At 42.3% G+C, this 26,334-nt stretch overlaps 1 protein-coding gene across 1 annotated transcript in view; it reads right to left on the bottom strand.

The window, feature by feature from the left end:
• Nucleotides 1-26,077, bottom strand: part of LOC149311692 (ras-related and estrogen-regulated growth inhibitor) — a 145,477-nt gene extending 119,400 nt beyond the window's left edge. The window contains exons 1-2 of the mRNA XM_089526689.1: nt 25,993-26,077; nt 14,962-15,149 (exon numbers count right to left, since the gene is read on the bottom strand). Coding sequence (XP_089382815.1) covers nt 14,962-15,022 — 61 coding nt within the window. The 5' untranslated portion in view covers nt 15,023-15,149; nt 25,993-26,077. The remainder of the gene's footprint in view (nt 1-14,961; nt 15,150-25,992) is intronic.
• Nucleotides 26,078-26,334: the final 257 nt, after the last annotated feature.

The following is a 26,334-nucleotide window of genomic DNA, read 5'->3' as shown; positions in this document are numbered from 1 at the left end:
TCTGCTGTTTCATATCCACCATTTCCTTTACAGCTTCAGCATGGAGACAGAATCCGTAACCTATAAGCACCAGGGGATTTTGTACTCTTTCAAAAGTAGGTCTGATCATTTCAGCACATTTCTGCTTCCCTCCCTACTTCCTCCTAGACACCAACTACTGTCTAATAATGTTTCTGGAAATCCAACTGGCTTCTGCTGTGTTGCGCTATCCGTTTGCAAACCACGTTTAATAAATATGTGTATCAGCTGCTCTTCTTTTCCTTTGGGTTTAATACTTCTTGCATTAATAGCTTTTGGAGTTGCGTGCCTAGAATACAGAGTAGCAACACTAGCAGGAGATATTTACAACTTCCTTGCAAGTTTGGGAATAAATGGGTTCTCTGGTAGGCCATTCAGCAGTTACACCAATACAATGGATTGGTCGGAGCCTGGAAGTAAGTAATAGCTTATAATTAATACCTTTCCTCTGGTAATAAAGGGATAATTACGTTTGAAGTTTAATAATTAAGTTTGCAGTTTAATAAGGAAGAATGTCCATTCTCATTGCAGTGGAACTGTACCTTTTGCTGCTTTGATAGTTACAGGGATATGGCCTCACTAAATGATGGAGGAAGAATATCACATGGCTGAAGCACTAGTTTGTGCTGTGCCTTTGGACCCTGTTGCAGATGTTGAGGTGATGGCAAGGTGGATGAAAGGAGAAAGACTTTTGTACTACAGGACAGCGGCTGTGAGCATACAAATATTTGTTTCTAAGTAACTAAAACAAGTGCAGGTACATTAGAGAAATGAGGATATAAAAGTGTTACTTTAACATTCTCACAGCAGTGATAAGTATAGTAAAGCCCAAGTTATGTCCCCTTAATTCCTGAAGAAATCACGTTTTCACCAAAACAAAAATGTCACCCAAAAAGTCACACAGTGAAAATTCATTTAAAAAAATAAAAATAACCCTTGCCTTATGTTGAGAGAACTTTTGTAAGAGTTTGTGGTTGAATGTGAGAATGAAATAGGAAAGGTTTTACATCCCAAACAGGATGAAATGGACAGAACTTGGGGGCATACAGTGAAGCTAAATGATGGGAGACATAGCCTGCTTCTACACAGCAGAAATAATGCCGCTTGACATCACTTTAACTTCCATGGCTCAATGCAATCGAATTCTGGAATTTGTAGTTTTCTGAGCTATTTAGATTTCTCTATCAGAGAGTACTGGTGCCACAACAACCTACAAATCCCAGGATCCCATAGGATAGAGCCATGACAACGTGGTGTCAAACTGCATTAATTCTGCAGTGTGGCAGCAGCCATAGTAGAGTCAAAAAGATATGCACTTCAGAGTTCTTGCTACACTGAGGAAGAGTCAGCCTGAAACATGAAACAGCAACGGACTGTTTTATTAATGTACGTTTTCAATATCACGTTGAGACTTGTTTTTTTAACTTTCTGTGCTCATTTATTTGATCCTGTCCTTTCCCCTCCTTTTTCTGGGCAATTACCTATTAGTCCACAAACCTCATCAATCAATAGACATGCCACAATGCTGGGGAAGTGAAGCAGCCTGTCCTCATAAACGTTGGCGTTTAAGAGTAAGCCTATAAATTGTCAGCACTGGTTCTGGATCACATTTCATAAAATCTATTCATTCAAAGCTGTCCCTATTAATTTCTTCCTCTTGCCAAACAGAGAGTCTAAATAAAGTAATACAAATGGACATCCTGCTGCCCTTTAAAGCCAGCCTTGCAGGATTGCCTACAGAAGAGGTGGTGCATGTCTCTAAATAACCTAATTTGGTTTGCAAGTCAAACAAGGTTTGCACAAGCCTTACTTTCATCTTTTGAGCTTCTCCTGAAAATTTTAACTAGTTCTACTGGCTTGACAGATAAAAGAGTTGTGTGAATGGAAGAAAGATCTGCTCACCCCAGAGACAGATAGAAAAAAGTTGCAAGCTCCCATTTAATTATTAGTCCCAACTAGAGTAGACTCACTGAAACTAAAGTTGACTCACCAAGTTCCCACTGGCTGCACGGGGTTACTCTGATTGGAATATGGGCTGAATTTTATTTTTTAAAAATGGTCAGTGCAAATGGGCACCGAGTGATATAGCTGGATCCAGGTACAGCTCTTACACTCAAGAAACAGGCAGCATGGCAACCCTGCTCCATCAGCCAAGAGTCCTTTGTCATCTTAAGAGTGCAATCCTAATAGGCAAAGATAACCAAACCCCTCCTAGCCCAGGAATGTTGGAAATTACTTGGGATTGCCCTTGCCCTGAGCTAATTTTGTGTTGGTATTGTGTCTGTGTCTCTGGGATGAAGGAGATTTGGATCTGGTGTACTTTTGACTGTCCCTCACCCCACTATACCTGTTTTGGTTCTTTGGTTTTCAGAACTTGGTCAAAAGAGCAGTTTTGCCAGCAGAAGGGCAGTTCTGCTGACAAAAGATCTCTTCCGGTGAGACTACCCATCCAATCTTCTATAAGAAATACTGTTCCATTCCTCTGTTTAGGATTAGAATACTCTATCCCACCATCACTTTGATTGTATTGTTTTAATTGTTAAATGCTATATATTTTATTGCTGTACTTTTATTGTATACTATACTGAGTATTTGTAATCCCACCTCGATCCACCTGGGAGAAGCGGGAAAATATAAATAAAATTTTTATTTTATTTTTTATAAAAGAGGCTTGTACCTAATTTTAACCCCCACACACATACATATCTGGTGCATCTTTGTGTTGCAGGGATGTGGAATTTGCAGATGGTGGTTGTTAGTCACATATCAACATAGCAACAAATCTGCACAGGTTTTATTCTTAACTCTAAAGGAACTAGGCAGAATTATTTTGGGGGATAGGGATCAATACCTTGGATAAAATCATAGGGTTGTAAGTGGCCACAGGGCCACCTATTCCAATCCCCAGTCATGCAAGAATACACAACCAATCCTGAGAGATGGTCACCTAACCTCTGCATAAAAACCTCCAAATAAGGAGTGCGAACCACCCTTCAAGATAGTCTATTCCACTTTTGAACAACTCCTACATTCAAGAAGTTCTTTCTAATTTTTAGACTGAATCTCTTTTCAAGTAATTTGAATCCAGTGGTTTGTATTCTGGTCTCTAGCAGAAAACAAGCTCATGCCATCCCTTCAGATACTTAAAGATAGCTATTAAATTACATCTCAGTCTTTTCTACTCCAGACTAAAGATACCCAATTCCAATGTGAAGTTGAAGGTTTTCATGGCTGGCATCTATAGTTTTTTGTGAGTTTTAGGGCTCAAAAAACCCAATTCTCTAAGTCAGTGGTTCTTAACCTGGGGTCCATGGACCTTCGGGGGGTCTCTATGTCCTCACAGGGGTTCTTGTGAAGGCCGGCACTCAAGGTCTGTCGGGCTCAACTCTACACTGAAAGTGAACTGTGAAAGAGAGATGGAGGAGAAAGAGGAGACTGCTCTAGCACACCTATCAACCCAAGCAGCAGCAGCTCTGCCTCCCTGCTTTCTCTTTCTCTCTCTCAACTTCACTTTCCCAGCCTTGGCCATTTCCTCTCCAATTCCTCCAGAAACTCAGAAGTAAAGGACAACAAGATACCCCTATAGCAAATACGTCTTGGTCAAACAAGTCCTCACAGATCTGGACAGGTGTCTCTCCTCAGATGATGGCTCCTTCCCTTCCCTCCTGTCTCCCTCTTTTTGCTGGAGCAAAAAAATCTGTGTGGCACAGAATGACTTTGGGGCTGCTGTTGTGTGCAGAATCGGTGGCAAAGTGAGATGGTGAGAGGCAAGCAGGCTGGCTGGCTAGCTGATTTAACCAGCAGTGGCCAAAGTACCAGCAGTAGCAATTCTAGAGAAGAGGAAGCCACATTCTGGGTGTCTATGAGTGAGGGAGTGTATTCCGTGTGCGTGTGTGTGTGTGTGTGTGTGTGTGTGTACACCACTCATATGCATCAAAGCAGCCTATAGGATGGAAGAATGAGAAGCAAGCATGATCCATTTTCATCTTACATGTGCACATATGCACATCCAGCAAGCAAAACTATTATAATAGGATTGTGTGCCTTTACTTATTTGTCGCTTCCCTCCAAATCTGAAGACTCTTGACAAACAACTTCAAATAAATTTTTGATGCACTTTTGGTTTTTAAATCTTGAGATAAGTCTTGGTGGTCCATGGCAACAAAAGATATTTAAAGGGGGTCCATGGTAAAGAAAAGTTTAAGAATTGCTGCTCTAAGTTGTTCCTCATAATCCTTGGTTTCTAGACCTTTATCATCTTGTTTGCAGTCTTCTGAACATGTTCCAACTTGTCAATATCTTTCTTGAACTGTGGTGTCCAGAACTGGATACAGTATTTCAGGTGATGTCTGACCAAAGCAGAGTGGTATTATGACTTCTCTCGATATGGATAATATACTCCCATTGATACAGCTTAGATTTGCTTTAGCTCTTTCAGCCCCTCCATCATACTGGACACTTGCTTGGAGTGGAATTACTGCACACTGACATGGAAGCCACCACCAGTCACCACTAACTCCAGCCACATCTGGAAGGCTACAGATCCTTTATCATTTTTCTGGATATAGTTTAACCTGTAGCCCTGATAGCTCACTAAAACCCAAAGCTGTTTACACAGCTATGCTTTTCCACTTCAAACCCCAGCCCCTCCTTGAAATAAGCTATCTACACAAAAGTTCCCCCTCCCTCTCCAAGTCAAATTACCTTTTGGAAAGAATCTATCAGTAATGAATTATATCAAAGGAAATGGTCCAGCAAGTAAATCAAACAAACCAATTGTACTAGCTGTTATGCAGTGCCATGCAACCAATTGCCAAGAACTGCATTAAAGCAAGAGTGACCTAAGGAAGTTCAAGGAGGGCAAAGTGTTGGAACACATTCATGTTACTCAGAATCAAGAAAAGAGCCAAATCTTCCCCCAAACAAAGCCTTCATTGACCACATTAAACAATAAAGGCAAAAGCCTTTTAATTAAGAAATTAATTAAGAGATGTGCTCTGTTTACTTGTAGGGAGCAACAGAACAAACAGTAATGTTGAATGTCTATAATATAATTAGTGATGAACTAAAGAAATGGGTATTGCAGTCAATTCCCTCTCTAACACCAAAATAAGTGTGTGTTGACAAAATAATTAATCTAGTTCCTTTGGGGCATGAATTCAACTCATTTTGCTTTTTTATGAGTGCTCTTGGTTGCCCTCTTCGCAACATTATTCTCAAATCCTGGAATGTAATTTTGTGGATATTTATTTTAAAACCATCTAAAGACACTCTCAACACAATCTGTAATTTATGAGCTTGTGCTCGGGATCCATTTTGGGATAAGGATGGAAAATAGATTTGTTGAGTTTCTTTTCCCTATGGTGATACCCATTTTGCACTTCCCAAACACATAAATCCCAACATTTCTCACAGCCACAATATATTTTGTCTAGGAAAATATATTTTGGCAAGGAATAAATAAAAAACCCTTTTTAGTCAGCTCAGTTATATGGATTTTAGTCAACTTCAGAATTTTTTGCTGTTGATAGACTAAATGTGTAGCCCCTGAAGAAGTTCTAATAAGTGCTAATCACATCAAATGGGACCAGTTTTCCAAGGCTAACTGAGGTGGGGAGCAGCACTGAGGAGGGATATTGCACACTGCTTTGCAAGCTTTGCAAGCTTTGCAAGCTGCGTTTGCACTAAATGGAGGTGATGAAATGGAGAGCAAAAAATATGAGGAAAGATTGAAGGAGCTGGTCTTGTTCAGCTTGGTGAAGAGAAGACTGAGGAGTGACATGATTGGACTGCCTAAATACTTCAAGGGTTGTCACAGAGAGCGGGGAGCAGGCCTGGTCTTTGCTCTCCCAGAGAACAGGAACAGGTCTAATCAGTGGCATCCCTGCACCAGGTGTCGCCTAGGGTGGGGACAGGGCTTCCAGGGGAGTAAGGTTTCTAGGGTCTGCATGTGCTTCCTCTTGCCATGCCACCACCGTACTTTTCCTGATGAGGAAAAGGACAGGATGGCGCATGGGGAGAGCATGCACTGAGAGCGCACAGATGGAGCACACATGGGGACAGCGTTGGGAGAGCATGGGTGGTGACAGCATGGGGGGAGTGAGGGAACAGCACATGTGGGAACACAGGGATAATGCGCAGAGGGAGTGCACACAGCAATGGTGCATGGGGCAGTGGGGGGAGGGCCTGACCAGGTATCACCCCCCTTCTGGGGTGTCATTCAGTGCAGGCTGCACCACCTCACTCCCCTAGTGATACCACTGGGTCTAATGGTTTGAAGTTACAAGACAGCAGATTTTGATTTAAAAATTAGAAGGAACTTCTTGACAGTTTGGCAATGGAACCAATTGCCTAGAGAGATATGGGGTGTCTTTCTCTGGACATCTTCAGAAAGAAGATGGACAGATACCTGATGGGGATGCTTTAGTTAGGAGATCTTGCACTGAGCAAGGATGTGTGTGTGGACTTGAGCAATGTGAACTGATGCAGTGTCTTCTTACATATCAGTCAGTGGTTGATGACTTTCATGTCCATGGAGCGGTAAATCTGCTCTTGCTTTTAGTATGAAGTTTAAAAGAATTACCTAGCACATGTCCACCCTATGCTTACATATCTCTTCTTTGCACTTGTCTCTCTTTTGCAGTTGCCTGGGAATTTTTTTTTTTAAAAAAAACCCTACTAAATAAACTATTTACTTCAAAAAATAAAGAAACCTGGTCTATGAAAAATAAATACAAAATATTCACATATTTTGTACTTATTTTTGTATATATCAGCTTTCTTAGCACAATATTTTCCATTTATTGTTGTGTATATCAGATTTCTTTGCACAATATTTTGTATTTGTTTTTATATATATCAGATTTCCTCTCATAATATTTTGATTGCATTTTTATAAATACCAGACTTATTTCTCTGAATATATTTCTTAAGTGTTTATTCAGGAATGCATGCTTGATTTTTTCCCCCCTAGTCTGTATTTTATCTTTTGATTTTACTGTCACTTTGGTGATCGAGCTCTCCTACTTCTGTTCTGTTCCCCTACCCCATACTTTACAGTGCTTACTATAACAAACACATGTTGGTCCTTAGGCCTGTATTGTGCTTTATACCATCATTCCTGGTACAGGCCCAAGGACCAACATGTGGTTTGTTATGGTAAGTTGAGTTGTTATAATAATAGACTAGGATAGGGTGGGAATCATGTGGGCTGCAATGTAGTCCTTAAGAAGTGGAGTCTATGGCAGTCCCAAAGTCCAAAATCCTGACAGTCCACCCCTCACAAAAAATGAACCAAATAATCTATTTTTAACTGGAAAGAGGGTTCATCTTCAGTTGTTGGGAAAGAGTACCTCAAACAGAAAAAGACCCAGAAAGTGACCTTAAATATTACTTTCCTTTGCATAAAATGCAAAGTTACACAGCCCATGCAGGTTACACAGCCCATGCAGGTTCAACAGATGATGAAAACTCCCAGCATGTGGGTGACCCATTGACCAAGGACTTAGGAAATCTGGCTCTATTACCTGCTGAATGAAGTCATTCACTCTCTTTCAGTCTGAACTTTCACTCTTTCAATACTTCACAGAATTGTGAGAATGAATCTGAGAGGAAGATGCTGCTTTAGCCTTGTTGGAGGCAGGATATAAGTAAAAAAACCTTTCTTTTCCATGTGATCTCTGGAAAAAGTAACTGCTCAGAAGATTCTTACAAGATGCTGTCCAAGGGTTTCTGTGAGATCCAAGTAGGTTGCACAACCATTATTTGAAAAAAATCTAAGAAAATTCAAGCCCACCACTCTTTCTTTCTTTCTTTCTTTCTTTCTTTCTTTCTTTCTTTCTTTCTTTTCTCTCTCTCTCAATACTAGTCTACTCATCCTGTTTTTAACTTTCTGGAAGCCTTTAATCAAGGTACTGAGGAAAAAAAAACCAGCTTACTGAAAACCTTAGCTATTGGGCAGAGCCAAGTGTATTTTATACATCTCTAGAGAAAAAGAATTGCTTCAGAGATATACATTGGGTCTTGGAGATCTACCCTCGGCCTCCACCATGCTCTCCAGCAAATCTGAAACTTAAATGACAACCCAGCATAATTTTCTACAGGAAAGTGCCCCTTCAGAGAAGGTCTGGATATCTTTGAAATGACTCCATTTGGTTCAGTATTTGCTTTTCTTCAGAAGCAGCTGCATATCTCCAAATTAAGCATAGCATTTGGCAGATGGTTTGAAAAAAGATGAACCACAGAACAAAGCTCATGATAAAAATCTGTCATGAACCTCTAGCAACTTAAGTCATCTTATTTATGGCTGCTTTTGCTTTTGTTCCTGATCATGGATCAAGCCATCACCTCCTTCTTCTCCCAGATCTTGCCTAATGTTTTGGCTTCATCTGCTTGGCATGGACTTCCGGCTGTCTAGCCAATATTGCTGAATAGAGAGGAGGCTTGCAAGCAGTACAAACCACTACTACATAAGTCATCAGGCTGGACAGATTTCCGTCTGGCTGCCTTGCAAGAAACAGCACCCTTTATTTGATGACATGAGACCCTGAGGATCTGGAGAAGGTGAAGCTCATCCATCAGATCACAACTATCTACTAAAACTGAGAACAGAGCACATCCATCAAGTGCAGACTGCTCCAAAGAGGCTGTCCAGTGGCAGTTTCATAATCAAGAAACTTGCTGGTCACAAAGCAAATGCCAGATTTCTTTAGCAAACCAATCCACATGAGTAGTAAATAGGACATTAAAAAAAAGGATGGTGTGAGGCAGAAATGGCATACGCCACTGTTAACTGGGGAAACCTTGATTCCAAACCAATAATTGAGAGTCAGGAGAGTATAGCTGCAGAAGCAAGAATGGGGAACATGGGATTCTCCAGTCGGTGTTGTACTGCAACTCCCAACATGCCTCCCGACTGGCTATCCTTAATAGGACTTCTGAGGAGTCTGCACTGGACTTCTTGACAATGCCATGGATTGCAACACTGAGGATACTGCTGTAATTCAGCAACAGCAGCTAATGTTGCCAATGCCATGATTTTCAAAATTGGATCAGAGCTGCAGCATCTTTCTGTGGCACATGAGAGTGCCATCCTCCTCTACCAAACAGCCCTAAAGCAGAACAGTTGGCATTCTGTATTGCAGCTGCAGATTCATAACCTAGCTTTACAGATTTGTAACTTCTCTGTATTCAGCATGCAAAGGGATCTTCTAGCAAGATCTACAAGACTGCATTCATCTGAGGAAGTAGGCTCAAGTCTACAAAAGTTCATGCTACCAACTTCTTCCTTTCAGTTAGTCTCACAAGATCCATGACATACTGATTTTTCATACTAACATAGATATGTGTTTGAATTCTCTGTACTTAGTAAGACTGAATAGCACCCGCAGCCTACCTTAACAGCCAGCAGGCACAATAGGCAAAGGTGGTCTGTTCAGCTGCTGATCAGAACAGAAAGAAGAAGATGTTTCCAACCCGATCCCACCAATGGGTGATGCTGTGACAATCAGAAACAGGACTCCTCTTGTAATTTATGGCAGCTTTGCTCGCTGGTAGGCAGAGTCTGGAAATGTAATTCTCCCTGAGCTCCTATCAGCAGCACTAGACCTCCTTTACCCAATGTGGTTGCTGACTGTTAAGGTGGAGATAGGGGTGGGACAGGAAACATTACTGATACACACATGAAGCTAAGCAGCCAACATGAATGTCTCTTTCCCATTCAGAAAATAAAGAAGTTTCTCCCCTGCAGGAGCAGTACTGTTAATTTTTAACAGTGCAGTCTGCCAGCGTGGCATAGTGCTTTGAGTGTTAGACTGCGACTCTGCAGACTAGGGTTTGAATCCCTTCTCAAACATAAAAAACCCACTGGGTGACCTTGGACAAGTCACATTCTCTCAACCTCAGAGGATGTCACTGGCAAACCCCCTCTAAAGAAATTTGCCAAGAAAACTGCATTATGGATTTGCCTTAGGATTGCCATAAATTGGAAACAACTTAGAATCATAGAGTTCTGTTGAAGGCACACAACAACAACAACTACTACTACATCTGTCACTAGTGGCAGAAAATGGAGAGACACAGCCAGGCAGAAACACATAGACACAGCCAGGAAATGGCAATGGATCTCACCCCTAATTATATCAGAGAAGGGCAACTGTGGCCTGGCCCTCCAACTGTTTTAGTTAGCACAGCGGATGGAGAAAAAATATAGGAGCTGCAATCCACAAACACTTGTAGGGCCATAGTTTCTCATCTCAGTGCTTTGTAAAGAATAAATAGTGCTGATGGACAGGTAGCATTCTGCGATTTATTTATATTCACAAGAATGGATTTGCTTTCCAAACTAGTCCTCAATAGCAGTGGCTTAGTTCAACTCCTGTTGTTAACAGGATTTAAATTGGCAACTGAGTAATTTGAAGCAGTGTGAGGGATTTTTTTTTTTAAATGGATCCCACATAGGAGATAATCTGTGTACCACAGGCTGGCAGCTCCTTTCTCCTTGCTGCATCAGCTCCAAAATGAGCAGGCTCTGAATGAACCAAATTGCTGCAAAACTTGGCCATTCCAAAAAGTCATGCTGGCCTCATTCAGTACAGTCTTTCATTCATTCTTAATGCTAGTAAAATTCTAAAGATAACCTAAGCTCCACAGATAGAACTAGCCAAATTCAGCGCCTTTCTGTACTCACTGTAGGCCTGTCCTGCCCTGAATCAGAATAATCAGACCAGTAGATCAAAATGCAGGCTCCCCCAGGGGTTTAAAAAAAGGTCCCAATTGTACTTATTTGGCAAGGACGTTCCTTGTTAATATTCTGTCATCTCACCTTTTTTTTTTCCCGGTAGCTTTAAGATTGAACTTTGCTTCTTAAAAGTCCCAGGTTTTTTTCCCTCTCTTTCCACTTCCACTTTCCCCCTTTGTCCTCAAACACATTTCAGTTGCTGCAAACTGAGATCAAAAAGCAATAGCAATTTGTACTCAACTCAGTCAGTGGGAATGAGAGGAATGGGCAAAATCATGACCTTCCTGATAGGCTCAGGCAAAAGCAAAGTTCTGCAACCTCTCCTAGTTTCTTTGTTCCTTCTCATTAATACCTTTTACCATCCTGACCATAACTGATCTTGCTTGGCCACATGTGTCCCAGTTTTTATTTCTGATATATTGGGTAAAATATTGTCCCAAAATGTTCTCTATGGAGCATGGACACATTTTCATCAAGTTTTTGCCACACACACACACTGAGCACCGTTTTAGGCCCAGGACCTTAAAAAAGCAAATAGAATACAACATCTAGTAAAATGGTCCAGGGAAGCCTAAAAACATGGTGAAACTCCCTACTTGGGAGACAGCTGGAAGAAAATCATTTTATTTGTGGAGAGTACATGAAGTCCTGCAAGATATCGTGAAGGAATCTAATGTGGCTTCTTAGCCTCCTACAGTTGTCCACTGCTGCTGAAGATGCTTGTGACCTCCTACATTTGTCGATATTGGCAGTTCTAGATGGTGTACTGACACCAGGTGAGCTGCCAATTCAGCTCAGTGCCTTAAAAGTTGTGAGTGCACACCTGTTATAAGGGAATCCTTTGAGTCTCTGCAGAAGCAAGAAACCGTAGCTTGGAGCTGGGTAACCTCATGTGCTAAGGCCCATGAAGTTTCACAAAGGCTTTACCCACCCTTTCCCCATCACTGTATGGCTTCTTAGCTTTTGTGTGATATTTATTCCTCCCCCACCCCCTGTACAAGTTTACAAGTTTGAAAACCATCTCTAAGGTTTAATTCTTGGCAGCAAGAGTTTTCATTTGAAATATGCTGGTACTTTTGGTGCAGCTTTGTTTGCCTCTAGCTCCACTCACCACTGAAACAGAGCCCCTTGAGAACCACTAAAATTGAATTTAGGCTGAAAGAGATTGCCAAGCTTTGCGGGAGCCTTTTGAGCACAAGCCACCATCTGCTCAGACCAATTCTTGACACCTGTATGGGTGTGATAACTAAAGATGGGGGAGAAATCTGTGCATTTGAAGTTGGTGGAATGCAACAGCAGCAACAACAAAACAAGAGTGTGCCAGAGAAGAAGTGGAAGAAATTCCAGTGGCGGGGGGAGGGGGGAAGGTTGAATTCAAGGGGGAAGTAGAATAATGTTTGGCTAAACTAAAAATGCTGCCATAGCAAAAAATCCAAAATCCAAAATGGATCATTCAAACAATATCAAACATATTGGTTCCAGGGCCTGGAAAAGTTACAGCTCCTGGAACTTCACAATCAGCTATGGCCTCACCACACTCCAAGGCTGGAGATACTCCCTTGTGGAGTGGAAAAGTCATCCTCAGAGCAGGACAGCAAAGAGGATGAGCACCAGTGGGAAGAGTAAATGGGAAGCTGAGGGCTCTGGCCACTACCGGTAGATCTCCCCCAATGAGTCCCCAGCAGTGACTCATCTCCCCTTCAAGAGCAGGAGGAGGACTCTGATGCTCTGCTTCCCACTCTAGAGACAGACAGTGACATAATCCATAGCTGGAGAGAAACCAACAGCAGAGGAGTGTTAGACTGCAAGAAAGGCAAATAACAGAAGCAGCCCTAATTAATATCAGATGTATTCCTCCAGATAGCTGAGTACAAAACATCCATGCCAAAGATCTAGGCTTGTTGGATTCAACCTCTGCCTGGTTGTACTCCCTGTTTTCAGCTTCCTCACATCCCAGCCTCTTTAACTCCTTTGGCTTCTTGACCTTAGCATTCTCTTTGGACTCCTCTTTGGCCTGTTCCTTGACTGCCTCAGGGACTGGTAGCACTGCTCCCTGTATTTGATCCCAGCCTTTTTCTTGACCAATGTCTTTGCCTGCTCCTTTAAAACACTGATGCCTCCTGACTTCCCATTCTTGACTCCCGACTGACTTTGACTCATCTCCTGGTTGTCCCCTGCACTGTTTGTTTGTAGGGTCACTTGCCACCCAAGAACAGAACAGCCCCTTCTCAGATGTTGTTGGAGCATTTGTCAGTGTATGGGAAAAGAATGGTTCTATAAGTGGTGTACAAGGGCATATATACCCATCTGGATTAGGATTAGTAAATCTCAAGAGTGCTGTTTGAAGTCTCAGAAAGTGCTGGGCTTCCCAAGGTCTTCAGATAGGGAGTCAACTCTCAGGGCTAGAGCCAGTAGAAGAGAAGGAGAAAGTTTGCTTTTTGTGTATAAGATAATATTTAAAGCCTTGGCACCCTTCTCCATCTATGGCCCACTAGTGCCAAAGTTTGCTGCCTTGGCTTGAAGGTGTCTGCAATTGTGTTTTGCCTTCACAGCACTGGTGCACCATAAAGACAAGAAGAAGAGGAGGGGATGGGGGGGAGAGAAAGAATGAAAGAAGAGAGGGGGAGAGATGTAGAGGACATACATGCACTTGGGTTTATTATGACATTCCAACAAGGCAAGGAGTGGAGTTCCAACATCACAATTTTGGGTTGTCACATTATCTGGTTAGCCTAGTTTCACTCTCATTCCCCTTATTCCCATTTGCACAACTGACTGGTTCAGAAGTAATTTTGTCCCTCCCATCTCCTCATTCTGTGACATCAGAAAAGTCCACCCCTTGTGATGTTACCATGCACCAGGTGACACTCTAAAGGTTCACCTGTTTCCATTCAAAATGCTGTATGAGATAGTTTGAATGTGGCGAGACTCAGTGAGAGGAGGAGATGCCCCAGATTTTTTGAAAATAATTAAAATTTAAAAAAATATTTTATTTGTTTTTTAAAAAACATCACATTTTACCAAATCTTCACTGTACCAATATGAAACTATGTATATACATTCAGGCTGTGCATATCACATTGTATTTTAAAGTTATAAATTTAATTTTGCTAGTGGTTTATGTCTCAACTATTACAATTACATTCAGTGATATATGGAAATTATGATTTATGAGTAACATTAGTACAAAAACATTACTAATGATTCTGTATGGTATGGTAATGGGAGAAGATCAATGGGGGGTGACACTATGAGTGAGCACACTAGGTGATACTAATCCTAGTGACACCACTGCCATGATCAACCTCTAGTCTCAGGTTTTGGTACAGAAATTCCAGGAGTGGGATCCTGATGACCTGCGAACCTTAGGCTGGATAAAGGAAGGGTTCTTCTCCAAATGGGTGTACAGATTCACCGCCCTTCAGTTGATAGACTTGAACATCAACCAGCTTACATCCTGATTTTGAATACAGAGGGGGGCTCCACAAGCAAGTGTGCTGCCCTTACTGCAATATGCAATGTCAGGCTCCAAGTGCAAGTTTCAATGCCCCCACATATTTTTCTCCCTGAAAACTTTGCACATAGAAAATGTGGCTATCAGGATAAAAAGGATTCTAAACCAAGTCTTCTCCCCAATGTGCAAACTGCCCTTTTGAATGGTGAAGTATCTTCATGTTGCCTATAGTCTAAAGTGTATAGTCTTACCAGATCTGTTCAGATAGGCCTAGTGTAAGTTTACATACCTCTCTGATCCTGTCTGGAGAGCAGCTTCAGTGCCAGTATATTCCATGACAGCTAGAGGTTCTCATGTTGGGGGTAAGAGGATAATGACAAATCTACTCTTTGTTTTAGTGTAAATTTTGAAGGAGTTATACAAAATGCTGTCCTGCTGCACTGCAACCTGAATAGCTCCACCATCCCACTGACTCAGCAAAGTACTAATCTTTGCAGAAACAGACTCCACAAATAAGCATACCATACCACTATTTATAATTCTTTTATGTGGCATGTTCACCAATAGACAAAAGTTCATTTGCAAGGACATACATTTTAACATGAACACCTTCAGAGTTTTGTAGGCCCCCTTCAGTCGCCCCATACTCACCTTCATGGGATCATTCAGTGCCTTCAAAATGCTCCAATAAAAATGAGAACACAGGACACAAAGCACACCAAAGAACTGTGGAGGAGAAAAGGAGACATACCTGACTTCCCCACTCCAGCTCGACCAAAGATGGCCAGTTTAACTTCCGCACTTTTGGCCATGATGGGGAAAAGGAGGCAGTGGGGCTGGTTGCAGTAATGTCAGTGATTTACTCTAACTGGCACAATGGATAAATTTCCAAAGTCCTCTCTTCAGGCTTACTGTGCCATTGTGATTGCCAAGCAAGACCTAGGAAAAAAGACCCCAAAGAAATGAAAGAGACAGTGGGAATGTGATTGCCAACCACTAGTAAGATTTGACTAGATAGTTCAGATTACCCACACACATATATATACACAGCCCATTAAAAGCTCCTCTTTCTACAACCAGTTAGTTCCCAAAAGTCTGCTTGAAAAAATAGGTCATTGCCTGGGTTTGGGGCTTGTAAACCTAACAGAAAACCAGTCTGGTATCACAAAATCCTTATACACATATACACAGAGTACACAATGCACTTCAAAAAAAAAAGTTCCCATTTTTCTTTCTGTTGTAAAGCCAGTCAAGAGGGCTTTGGTTATCATTACTAACAACTGGCATGGACAACTACTAAGTGAAAGTGATCTAGGAGTTCAAGTAGACCACAAGTTGAACGTGAGTCAACAGTGTGATGAGGTAGCTAAAAAAGCCAATGCAATTCTAGGCTGCATCAGTAGAAGTATAATGTCTAGATCAGGGGAAGTTAAGTGCTACTCTATTCATAGAATCATAGAGTCATGGAATCCTAGAATTGGAAGAGACCACAAGGGCCATCCAGTCCAAACCCCTGCCATGCAGGAACTTTCAATCAAAGCATCCCTGACAGAGGGCCATTCAGCCTCTGTTTAAAGACCTCCAAGGAGGGAGACTCCACCACTTCCCGAGGGAGTGTGTTCCACTGTCGAACAGCCATTACTGTCAGGAAGTTGCTCCTAATGTTGAGGTGGAATCTTTGTTCCTGGAGCTTGCATCCATTGTTCCAAGTCCTGTTCTCTGGTTTGGTCAAACTTCACCTGGAATACTGTGCCCAGTTCTGGGCACCACAATTCAAAAAGGATGTTGACAAGCTGGAGCATGTGCAGAGGAGGACGACCAAAATGGTAAAGAGTCCGGAAAGCATGCCCTATGAGAAGTGACTTAGGGAGCCAAGTATGTTTAGCCTTGAGAAGAGAAGGTTAAGAGGTGATACAATAGCCCTGTTTAAATTTGAAGGGGTGTCACGTTGAGGATATAGTAAGTTTGTTTTCTGCTGTGCAGAGACTAGGACCCACAGCAATGGATTCAAGCTACAGGAAAAGAGATTCCACCTAAACATTAGGAAGAACTTCCTGATGTTGAGACAGTGGAACACACTCCCTTGGAGAATGGTGGATCCTCTTACTTGGAAGTTTTTAAACACAGGTTGGATGGTCATCTATCAGGGGTGCTTTGATTCTGTGTCCCTTTATGACAGGGGGTTAGACTGGATGGCCCTTGTGGTCTCTTCCAATTCTCTGATTCTAAGATTCTACCTCTGATAAATTTATTTATTTTTGTAAAAATAAAAAGAGGGGAAAAACATTTTAATGCCTTTGCAGAGAGCTGGCTCCCTACAGTTTCTAGTAACCCCCTTTATTAGGCAGCAGGAATTACGTTAAAAGCCATGCTAGTTGGACAAATATACTTATCTTGACACTTCCCCTAAACAAAACTCAGTGATAAAAGTACTAGGAAGCACTTTACATAACCTGCCTCCAAAAGAGAGCGCAGGGTTAGACGAAGCTCGTAATGCTGCACTGAAAATGTATGCTTTATTAGAGAAAATACTTCCCACCCTGCTTTATTCATCTGTGTGGTGGAGGAGTTCTCGCCCAGAAATGTATGTGATTGAGTAGGTGGTTGCTAAGCTCCTGAGGGGAAAATACAAGAAAATGCAGCTCCGGGACTTTATTCAGAACAGGAGTAATGACGTCAACTGCCCAAGGAACTGACAGCTTCTCTTGCTGGAGCAAGTGAATGCAGTGATAACAAGGCTTTCAAATTTCACTGTTACTTCTGACAGGTTATTTATATAAAGTGTGAGAGAATGATGAAAATAAATCATGCAGAAGCTGACTACTTTCCCTTTCTTTGGTAGCACCCACTGCCAGCTCTTTATGAGACTGAATGAGGCAGCTGCCTCAGATGGAACAATGATGGGGTGGGGTGACAGAAAGATTTTGGAGAACTCTTAACATGCCATAAGCCAGCCAGGTGCCTGCACACATGGTGGAGAATGATATCCTGACAGAAGTGTTGGAATAAAATTTAATTGCCACCTTGCTCAGTTTTGGATATTGGTCCTTTCACACTACAATGGGCTCTCCACATTTGCTGGGGTTAGGAACACAGGACCCCTTTGAAAGTGGAAAAAAATGAAAATAAAAAACATATTTTTTTACCTGATCAAACACTTCTCTAGAAATCTCTAGGTCCTTCAGTGCAACTCTGTGTCCAACATCTGCTGGACGTTAGCCACAGAATTGTGCTGGGGGATGTACAAATGCCAAGAGAAGTGTTCTCTCTAGGAATCTCTAGGTCTTCCAGTGCAACATCTGGTGAAAATTGCCCATAGAGTTGCACTGGAGGACCTAGAGATTTCTATAGGGAATATATTAATCAAATCCGTGAACAATCAAAGTCACAAAAGTCAAAGCCACAAATGTGGATAGCTGACTGTATATAAATATAGCACCGTGATTCTACTTTAACTGATATGGCAACATCCCTTGGAATCCTGGGGTTTGTAGCATGGCAAAGCACTAGAGCAGTGGTTCCCAAACTGTGGTCTTCGAGATGTTTTGGACTTCAGCTCCCAGAATTCCTAACTGTTGGCCAAGCTGGCTGAGGCTTCTGGGAGTTGAGGTCTAAAACACCTGGAGGACAAAGGTTTGGGAATCACTGCACTAGAAGAACTCTCTGGTAGAGAATTCAAATGCCTCTGCTAGACTGTAGATCTCATGATCCCATAAGATGGAGCCATAGCAATTAAAATTAAGTGAAATCACAATGCTGTTTGTATTTGTATAGTGTGAAAGGGTCCAGGAAATGAGGTGCCATCTTGTTTTTTGACCAAGGCAGCAAAATACTTTGGGCCAGCCCTACTTCATGCCAGCCAGCAGTTTAAATTGTAACTTTTCTTTGCAAGATTGTTTGCATTTCTAAAAGGTTGCATCTCAGCAAACAGCATTCTGCAGTCACCACACACTTGAAGGTGCATGAACTTGGTAATATTATCCTTCTGGATGACAGTTCACAGAACATTCTAGCCACCACTGACTGTGAGATTCCAGGAGTTCTGTTTGAAAAGTAATTGTTCTCCAAGTCTGAGTTGACACCAGCAGTTGGGAGTTGTAGTCCAATAGAGTAACATTGCCATTGCTTGGGTTAAAGTGTGGCTGAGTGGTGATAAAAACACCTCTGTCTGATACTCTTTGATAATAGCTGTTCAGAGTAGATGATAATGGTCTGGATGGAACAAAATCTGACTTGATATAAAGCAGTTTCCCACATTGGATTGCATGGTATTTACAGGTAATTGGTATCTCTATCTCACTTTCTCTTTCATCTCTTCTGCTGCTGCACCCATTTTATTTATTTATGGTCATGTTTATCGGTAGCCCATGGCTAAAACCAATAAAATTTGTTTTGATTTATATCACTTCCAGGCTGGGGTTGGTTTACACAGTCAGCATTATAAAACCTATCATTGATCTTATTACTATAAGTCATGATAGAGCTATCCATCCTCTGATTTACTCCTCTGCAATAACATAATATAGATAAGGGGTGGAAATTATGTAGCCTTCCAGGTGCTGTTAGACTATAAATCCTAGTCAGTATCCTCCCAAAATGAAGAATTCTGGGAGTTGCAGTTCAACAACATCTGGGAAACCACACACTTCCCAACTCTGATATACATGATCAATAAAGAAAAGAATGTGGAAACTAGTCTTCACCAATCTGACACCCTTCAGATGTGTTAGACAACAATTCCCATTATCCTCACCCAGCATCAAGTAAGGGAAGGCTGTATTAAATCCACAACCATAAGTTGTTGCAAGCCAGGGGCTGAAAGTGCAGTGTTGTTGTTGTTGTGGTTGTGAACCTTCAAGTTGTTTTTGACTTATGGTGAGCCTAAAGTGAACCTCTCACTGGGTTTTCTGGGGCTGAGAGTGTGTGTCTCACCCAAGGTCACCCGATGGGTTTCATGGCTGGCTGGGAAATCAAACCCTGATCTCCAGACTTGTAGTCCAATGCTCAAACCACTATACCACATCGGCTCTTGAGTTAGAGTGAAGTCACAATGACATTTTGGTTTGAAATAAAATCTCACAGTGACACACACATAAACATAAAATGCAAAGCTGTGCAGTAGTGGTAGGCAAAATGCTAGCTGCAGATGTTTTTGGAGTGCACCTCCCATTAGCTCCTTCGCCAGAGTAGCCAACAGTATGGCCTGTGGTTTTATCGCTGGACAATACTGGAAACTTTCAGGAGGGTGTCTTATTGAAGTTGTCACACAAGTGCCAAAATGTAAACATCATGGTCATGTTCAACTAAATTTTGGTATACTTTTTAAAGTTTCTAGCCCTTATCACTGCATGGTACTGGTAAACTGCTCAAAGACTCCAATCACTCTAGAGATCCAAATACTAGTATTTTCTCTCAGAGGTTACAATTTTGTTGTTAACTGCCTTCAAGTTGATCCCAATTCATAGTGACCCTGTGGATGAGACATCTCCAAGACTCCCTATCCTCCCCTGCTTAGGTCCTGCAAATTCATACCTGTGACTTTGTTAATAGAGTCCATCCATCTAGAATGTGGCTTTCTCTTTCTACTTTCCTCCACCTTTCCTAGCATTATTGTTTTTTCCAGTGAGCTGTGCCTTCTCATAACATTACCAAAGTACAACAACCTCAACTTTATCATCTTGGCTTTGGGGAGATTTCAAGTTTGATCTGTTCTAGGTCCCATTTATTTGTCTTTTTAGCTGTCCATGGTATCCTCAGCATTCTTGTCCAGCGTCACATCTCAAATGAGTTGATTTTCCTCTTATCTATTTTTCTCACTGTCACTCTTGCATCCATACATGGTAATAAAGAATACAATGGCTTCTACAATTCTAAACTTTTGTGATCAGTTATATATCTTTACACTTTAAGATTTTCTAGTTCTTTCATTTCCTAGTTCTAGGTTACAATACAGGCCTGCATGCACTGCATGTTATCCAAGAGTTTGCCAACAGACAACATGATGGTCAATATGAACCAACAGAGAGAAATCAGTTGCCTTAAGCACACTTAATTCTGTATCAGACTGCAGAGGCTGTCCAAAGAGCCTATGGATCTCTTTTTAATTAAAGCATTGCTCCCTGCTCAAGGGTGTTTATCATACTGCTAAAACATAATCTGCTAAAGGCCCCAGTAGGCTGAAAGGAAGGTTACACAAATACAACAAAAATAAACTGACACCCTACTTATTGCAGTCACAAAGAACAACCACTACAAAAGCATCTTTCATTCCTCACATATCCACCTCCCTGCTTAGATAATGGTCTGGAGAATCAAACACAGAGGACTTCAGATGTCCAGAGCCAACAAAAAAACAAGCCACACTGAGTCATAAGAAAAGTAAAAACTCAAAATCCACAGTCAAAAATACTTGGATTTGTGGCCAACTGAATATGTCAAACATTGGACGATATCACATGACTGAAATTGGAAGTATAATTCAGTGCCATCCTGAACGCAATCATGCGTATTCATGTTATTGCACAAAAGGTTACCACACACGATCGCTGGCAGTCCGAATGCACTCCGAACGTAATCACGCGGCAATCCACAGTTACGTAAATTCGGTGAACTAGCGAAGTCACAAACCCTGTTCCTAGGCAACTTCGCACTCAGCGTGCTGTTGTTTGGTATGATGTGCCTGTCTCCTTTGGTCCTGATCCCCCCCCCCCAATCAAGAAGGGGGGTTTCCCAAGAAGCCACGCTGCAATTCCGCTGCAATTTTGCTTCTGCTTGTCCTTCAGCATTGCTGAGGGGGGCTACTGCCTGCTAATTGAGAGGCATGGACTGGGAGCTATTGAATAACCATGATATTCACGTTTTAACATGACAAGAGTGAATATATGCTCGTTTTAACATGAATAGAGGATGTTCTTTCAACCCTTCTTCCCACTCCCCCTCCATCCTCTCTTGTAAATTGTGGGGTTCCTTGGTTCCTCTCCCTCACTCACCTAAATATGCTATGCTCCAGTCATCTAGAGTCTCACTGAGCATGTGCAAGGGTGCCAATTCGCAATTAAGAACCCACCGATGTGATGGCTTACTTTGCGCAGAATCTGGGTCGCGTTCGGGGAGGCCATTACAGCGAATTTAAGGTGTGATAAGTAATCACGTAATTGCGTGAATTTTCGAATTGACCTCACTATCTTCTCTTTCGATATTGGGAGCCTCCCATCCCGTTTGATAAACTCCATTGCTCACAAGAATAGCATAGCAGCCATACGGAATGCCTAGGTCCAAAACACACAGCAGAAATAATCCAGTTTGAGACCATTTTAACTGCCCTGGCTCAATTCAAGGGAATTCTGGGAACTGTAATTTTGTGAGACATTTAGCCTTCTCTGTGAGAGAGCTCTGGTGCCACAATAAACTACAATTCCCAAGATTCCCTAGCACTGAACCAGGGCAGTTAAATCGGTCTCAAACTGAATTATTTCTCCAGTGTGCTTTGGACCTTAGATATTCAGAGCCTGGAGGTGAAGGGGAATTACTGTTATAGACTACAATTCCACAATCCTCCCACCAGACTGGATATCATAGTCCAAAAGAATAACTGTTCCAAAAGTTAAATGTAATTCTCTCTGGCTGTTGTCTCTTGCAGTTTTTTTTAAAATACTTAAACCAGGGTGGGAATCCTCCAGCCCACCTGATGTTACTGGACTGCAGCTCCCAGCATTCTTCGCCATTGGCTATGCTAGCTAGGAAAGAACTTCATCCTCTTTTGCATTAGCCTCCCAGCCTGAGGCTTGCCATCAGCAACAGAACAATACACATGCAAATCATTCCTGCATTCCCAGGTTCACAGTATGTATATATATATATATATATATATATATACACATACACACCCAACTTTTTCCAGGCAAGCATTCTCTGAAGATGCCAGCCACAGATGCTGGCGAAACGTCAGGAAGAAACTCTTCTAGAACATTGCCACATAGCCTGAAAAACCCACAAAAAACAACTTCATGGTTCTTTTAGACCTCTGTAAGAACCAGTATGGCACAGTGGTTTGAGTTTTGGACTATGACTCTGGAGACCAGGGTTCAATTCCGAGCTTGGCCACAAAACCTACTGGGTGATCTTGGGCAAGTCACATTCTCTCAGCCTCAGGGGAAGGCTATGGCAAACCTTCCCCTGAAAAAATCTTGCCAAGAAAACCCCATGATAGGGTCACCATAAATCAGAAACAACTTGAAGGCACACAACAACAACAAATAGCAACAGTATATTCTTCGACAAGAATCAGAGACAGGCAATAATATTTGCAAAGGTATAGCAGACAAGCTGGTGCAATTGTGTCCTTGAAAAGAAGGAGGGATAGGATCTTGATTCTTTACAGGAAAGAGGGCAAATTTGATGTAGAGCTCTGTGAAAGTCAAAAACTCACAACTAGTCCCATGTCCCAGAGCTGGTCATGAAACAAACAAAGCCTTGAAAGTTTTACATCTGGAAAATGAATATCCTATTCCAGAGCCGCTGACGTTTTCTTGCTAAAATAAATGAAAGCATGTTCTTTCATCCATTCTTGTAAAGCTGTGTTTAAAAACCTTGTATAAACAAACAGGCTTACCCATTTATTTCCCCTCCTGGCTTCTGTGCCTATTTGTTTGGTGACATGCTTAAGAAAGCCGACAAGCATAGCTGATCAAGAGTAGTGAGATGCCACAGTGAAAGTGATTCTGTTCCAATGCCCCATCCAAACCCAGAAATTAGATGCCAATGACTGGCAGTCTCTGGGATAAATCTGCCCCAGCAATTGTCACCCTCAAAGAAGAGCTGATGGAACCCATAAACTTTTATTAAGGTTTATGAAGCAATAGTGCGTGATGTTATATTAAAAGGCAGTGCCACTCAGTGCTTCCTAACTTTGAGGCAGAACTCTGCCAGAGATAACTTTTATACCACAAGACTCTGCTAGGAAAAAGATAAAATAAGGATAATGGCTTGTGTGTCTGAGCAGAAGCAGAGTGTCTTTCTCACACCAAAGTTAGCAGTACCCCAAATAATTTGGGTTCGATCCTTAGAGAGGGTATGATCTCTAAGCACTCTTGACCATAAGCACCTCTCCTAGGTAAATGAAGTGCTAGGTGGAGCTGGTTATGAACAAAAGGAACTGAGCAATGGAAACAAGAAAGGAGACTTTAGAGCAGAGATTCCTAAACTTTGGTCATCCAGGCATTTTGGACTTCAACTCCCATAATTCCTGATTGTTGGCGAAGCTGGCAGGGGCTTCTGGGAGTTGAGGTCTAAAGACATGGAGTGCCAAAGTCTGGGACTCACTGCTTTAGAGTAAGAGTCTCTCTATGACAACCTTGGGAATAGGGGTTCTCAGTGCAATCCTTGGTATGCCATTGACTCCTTTCCTCCCAATTTTATCCAACACCCCAATTTTTTAACTAGAAAAAACCCACAAAACAAACTTTTCAACCCAAGTCACCCTCCAAGTTTTTGAACATTAAAAGATGCTGTTCAAAAAACTCCTGTACAGGAAGAATGTGGTCCAATATTAATTCTGGTGAGAGTCAGTGTGGCATAGTGGTTTGAGTGTTTGACTACAACTTTGGAGACCAGGGTTTGGTTCCCAGCTTGGCGATAAAACCCACTGGGTGACCCTGCCGAGGTGCAGTTAAGAGCCTGAGGAGGAATGAAAAATTGGTGGGTGCAGCCATAGCATGAGCATCCCTGTAATGTACGGAGTATCTGCTCTTCTTTATTTATATCACATCTTTACCCTGGGAAAAGTCCATGGCCGCACACTGAGAGAGGGACATAGGAAGTTTCCTTATTCTGAGTCAAAGCCTTAGTTCACGTAACCCAGTACTGTCAACTCTGGCTGGCAGTCATGGCTCTGGATTTCAGGTAGGATTGTTTCCTAGCTCTGCCTGGAGATCCCTGGCATTACCTGATGGTCTCCTATTTATTAACCAGGCCAAACCCTCCTATTTCCAAAATCAGACAAGACTGGTCTGTGGTAATTCAGGGTGGTATCATTCCCTGAGGGGAAGCAGTGTAGCGGAGTAGTTTGAGCATAGAACTATGACTCCAGAGATCAGGCTGGGTGACCTTGAGCAAATCACCCTGGGGCTAATTTCGGCATTAAAGAGAGATTAAAGAGCATTTAAAGCATCCTTCAAATAAAGCAAAAATGGCAAGTAATTGCATGAATGATTATCACACGCAAATGCACAAATAAAGTGATATCGGAAATGCATTGTTGCTGAAATCCCAAAAGTAAAAAGATGCACGTTAATGCTTCTTTGTGACCACTTTAATGGCGGATTTTGTGCATCATCATGTGAAATTGTTTCACTTAGTTACACAATTTTTCTGTGATAATCTTCTGTGACATTCTTCTTTATGTGATAAACTCCTTAGATATCTTGCCAAGGAAGCCCCATGATCAGGGTGACCAGATGTCTTCCTTTCCCCAGACATGTCCTATATTTCAGCCTTCTGTCCAGGAGAGATTGCAAAATGTCCTCCATTTGGAGCATGACGAAGAAGCATGGATTTATATTAATAGAAATGTTTTGAGTTTTTCTTTAGCCATGCCCTATATTTGTCTCATATGTTCTACATTTTGCAGTGCCTTGTCCTTCTCAGTGATTAGGACATCTGGTCACCTTGCCTATGACAGTTTTGCCTTAGGGTCACCAGAAGTCGGAAATAACTTAAACGTACACAACAACAACATTTGCTGAGAGACAGCATGGTTCAGTTGTTGGACTAGGACTCCAAAAGATCTGATCTGAATCTCCACTCAGCCATAGAAACCAACTGGGTGGCCTTGAACAGATCACACTCTCTCAGCCTCAGAGAAAGGCAAAGACAAATGCCCTCTGAACAAATCCTACCAAGAAAAACCTGTGGTAGGGTCACCTTAGGGTTGCTCTAAGTCAGGAATGACTTGAAGGCCTACAACAATATTTTGTGTTAGCAGCAATCCTGTGAGGTGGGTTAGAATAAAAGATGGACACTGGCCCTAAGTCACTCAAGGACCTTCAGGCTTGTAGATGGTGGGGATTTGGATCTTTGGACTGTCACCCTTCTGTTCCTCTAACCATTACACCTGCTGGCATCACCACGACTCCATTTCTAAGACTGAGAAAACAGGTTCCCTAAAGAACCTTGGAATTCTGCTCTGAAGGTCGGTTATACAAGCAACTAGTTGGCAAACCAGGGAGGAAAACAGTGCTTAACAGATAACAGCCTCCCTGCTGTGGGGCATCCTCCATCTGGGTTGGACTACACTCCCCATCAACTCTATGATTCTATGATTCTAACTGGAAGAAATTAGCAGCACAAGCTTCCATAGACTCAGCCTATATCCTCAGATGCTTTGACTGTGAGTTCCTGCATGGCAGGGGGAGGGTTGGACTGGATGACCTTTGGAATCTCCTCCAGCTCCATGATTCTGATTCTAGACCCCTACAGGACTGCATCATCATCATCATCATTATTAAAAAAAAATCCATTTTTGCAAAACCATTTGTCTGTGGGAGAGGAACCCTAAGAGGTATCCAGAGGCACAGTCCCTCCAAAATTACAAATAAAATCCTAAAAGATCAACCTTCCTCCCTCTCCATGAATGGAGAGGAAGGAGGGTTGTTCTTTTATGATCATGAATGAAGAGGAGACCTGAGTGAAGTTGCTCAGGCGCCCTTTCCTCCGATCCGTTCCTGCCGCAGCATACACGTGTCATCAGAGCATTCACACGCATCGCCGAGTCCCCTCCGCTTACCTCTGCATCTCCTGATTGTTGAACCGACCCAAGCTCTTCTTCCAAGAGACCTCCGCAGGCAGAGCTTCCCTTCCTTGCCAAAGAGCAGATCCCTGCCTCGCTTAAGAATCAAAGAGGCAAGCTCCAAGAAGGAGCCATGGAGGGGGGGGGGTGGCCCGCAGGGGTGTCCTTCCTTCCCTCCGGGCTCCAGGAGGAGGAGGAGAAAGGGGCTGCTGGAAAATGCGGGTCGAGATCGGGGCGTCCGCACTGACCTGGTGATGACTGTGAGACAAGCACTCCTCCGCTCTGCCTTCTCGCCTTCGCTTTTTTAATAGGGGAAGGAGAAGGCTCTATGCCGCCCCC

This window comes from Sceloporus occidentalis, unplaced genomic scaffold, assembly GCF_023333645.1.
Source record: "Sceloporus occidentalis isolate IW3139 unplaced genomic scaffold, rSceOcc1.0.p SCAF_5, whole genome shotgun sequence".
NCBI lineage: Eukaryota > Metazoa > Chordata > Lepidosauria > Squamata > Phrynosomatidae > Sceloporus > Sceloporus occidentalis.
This window is presented reverse-complemented; position numbering and strand designations above follow the sequence as displayed.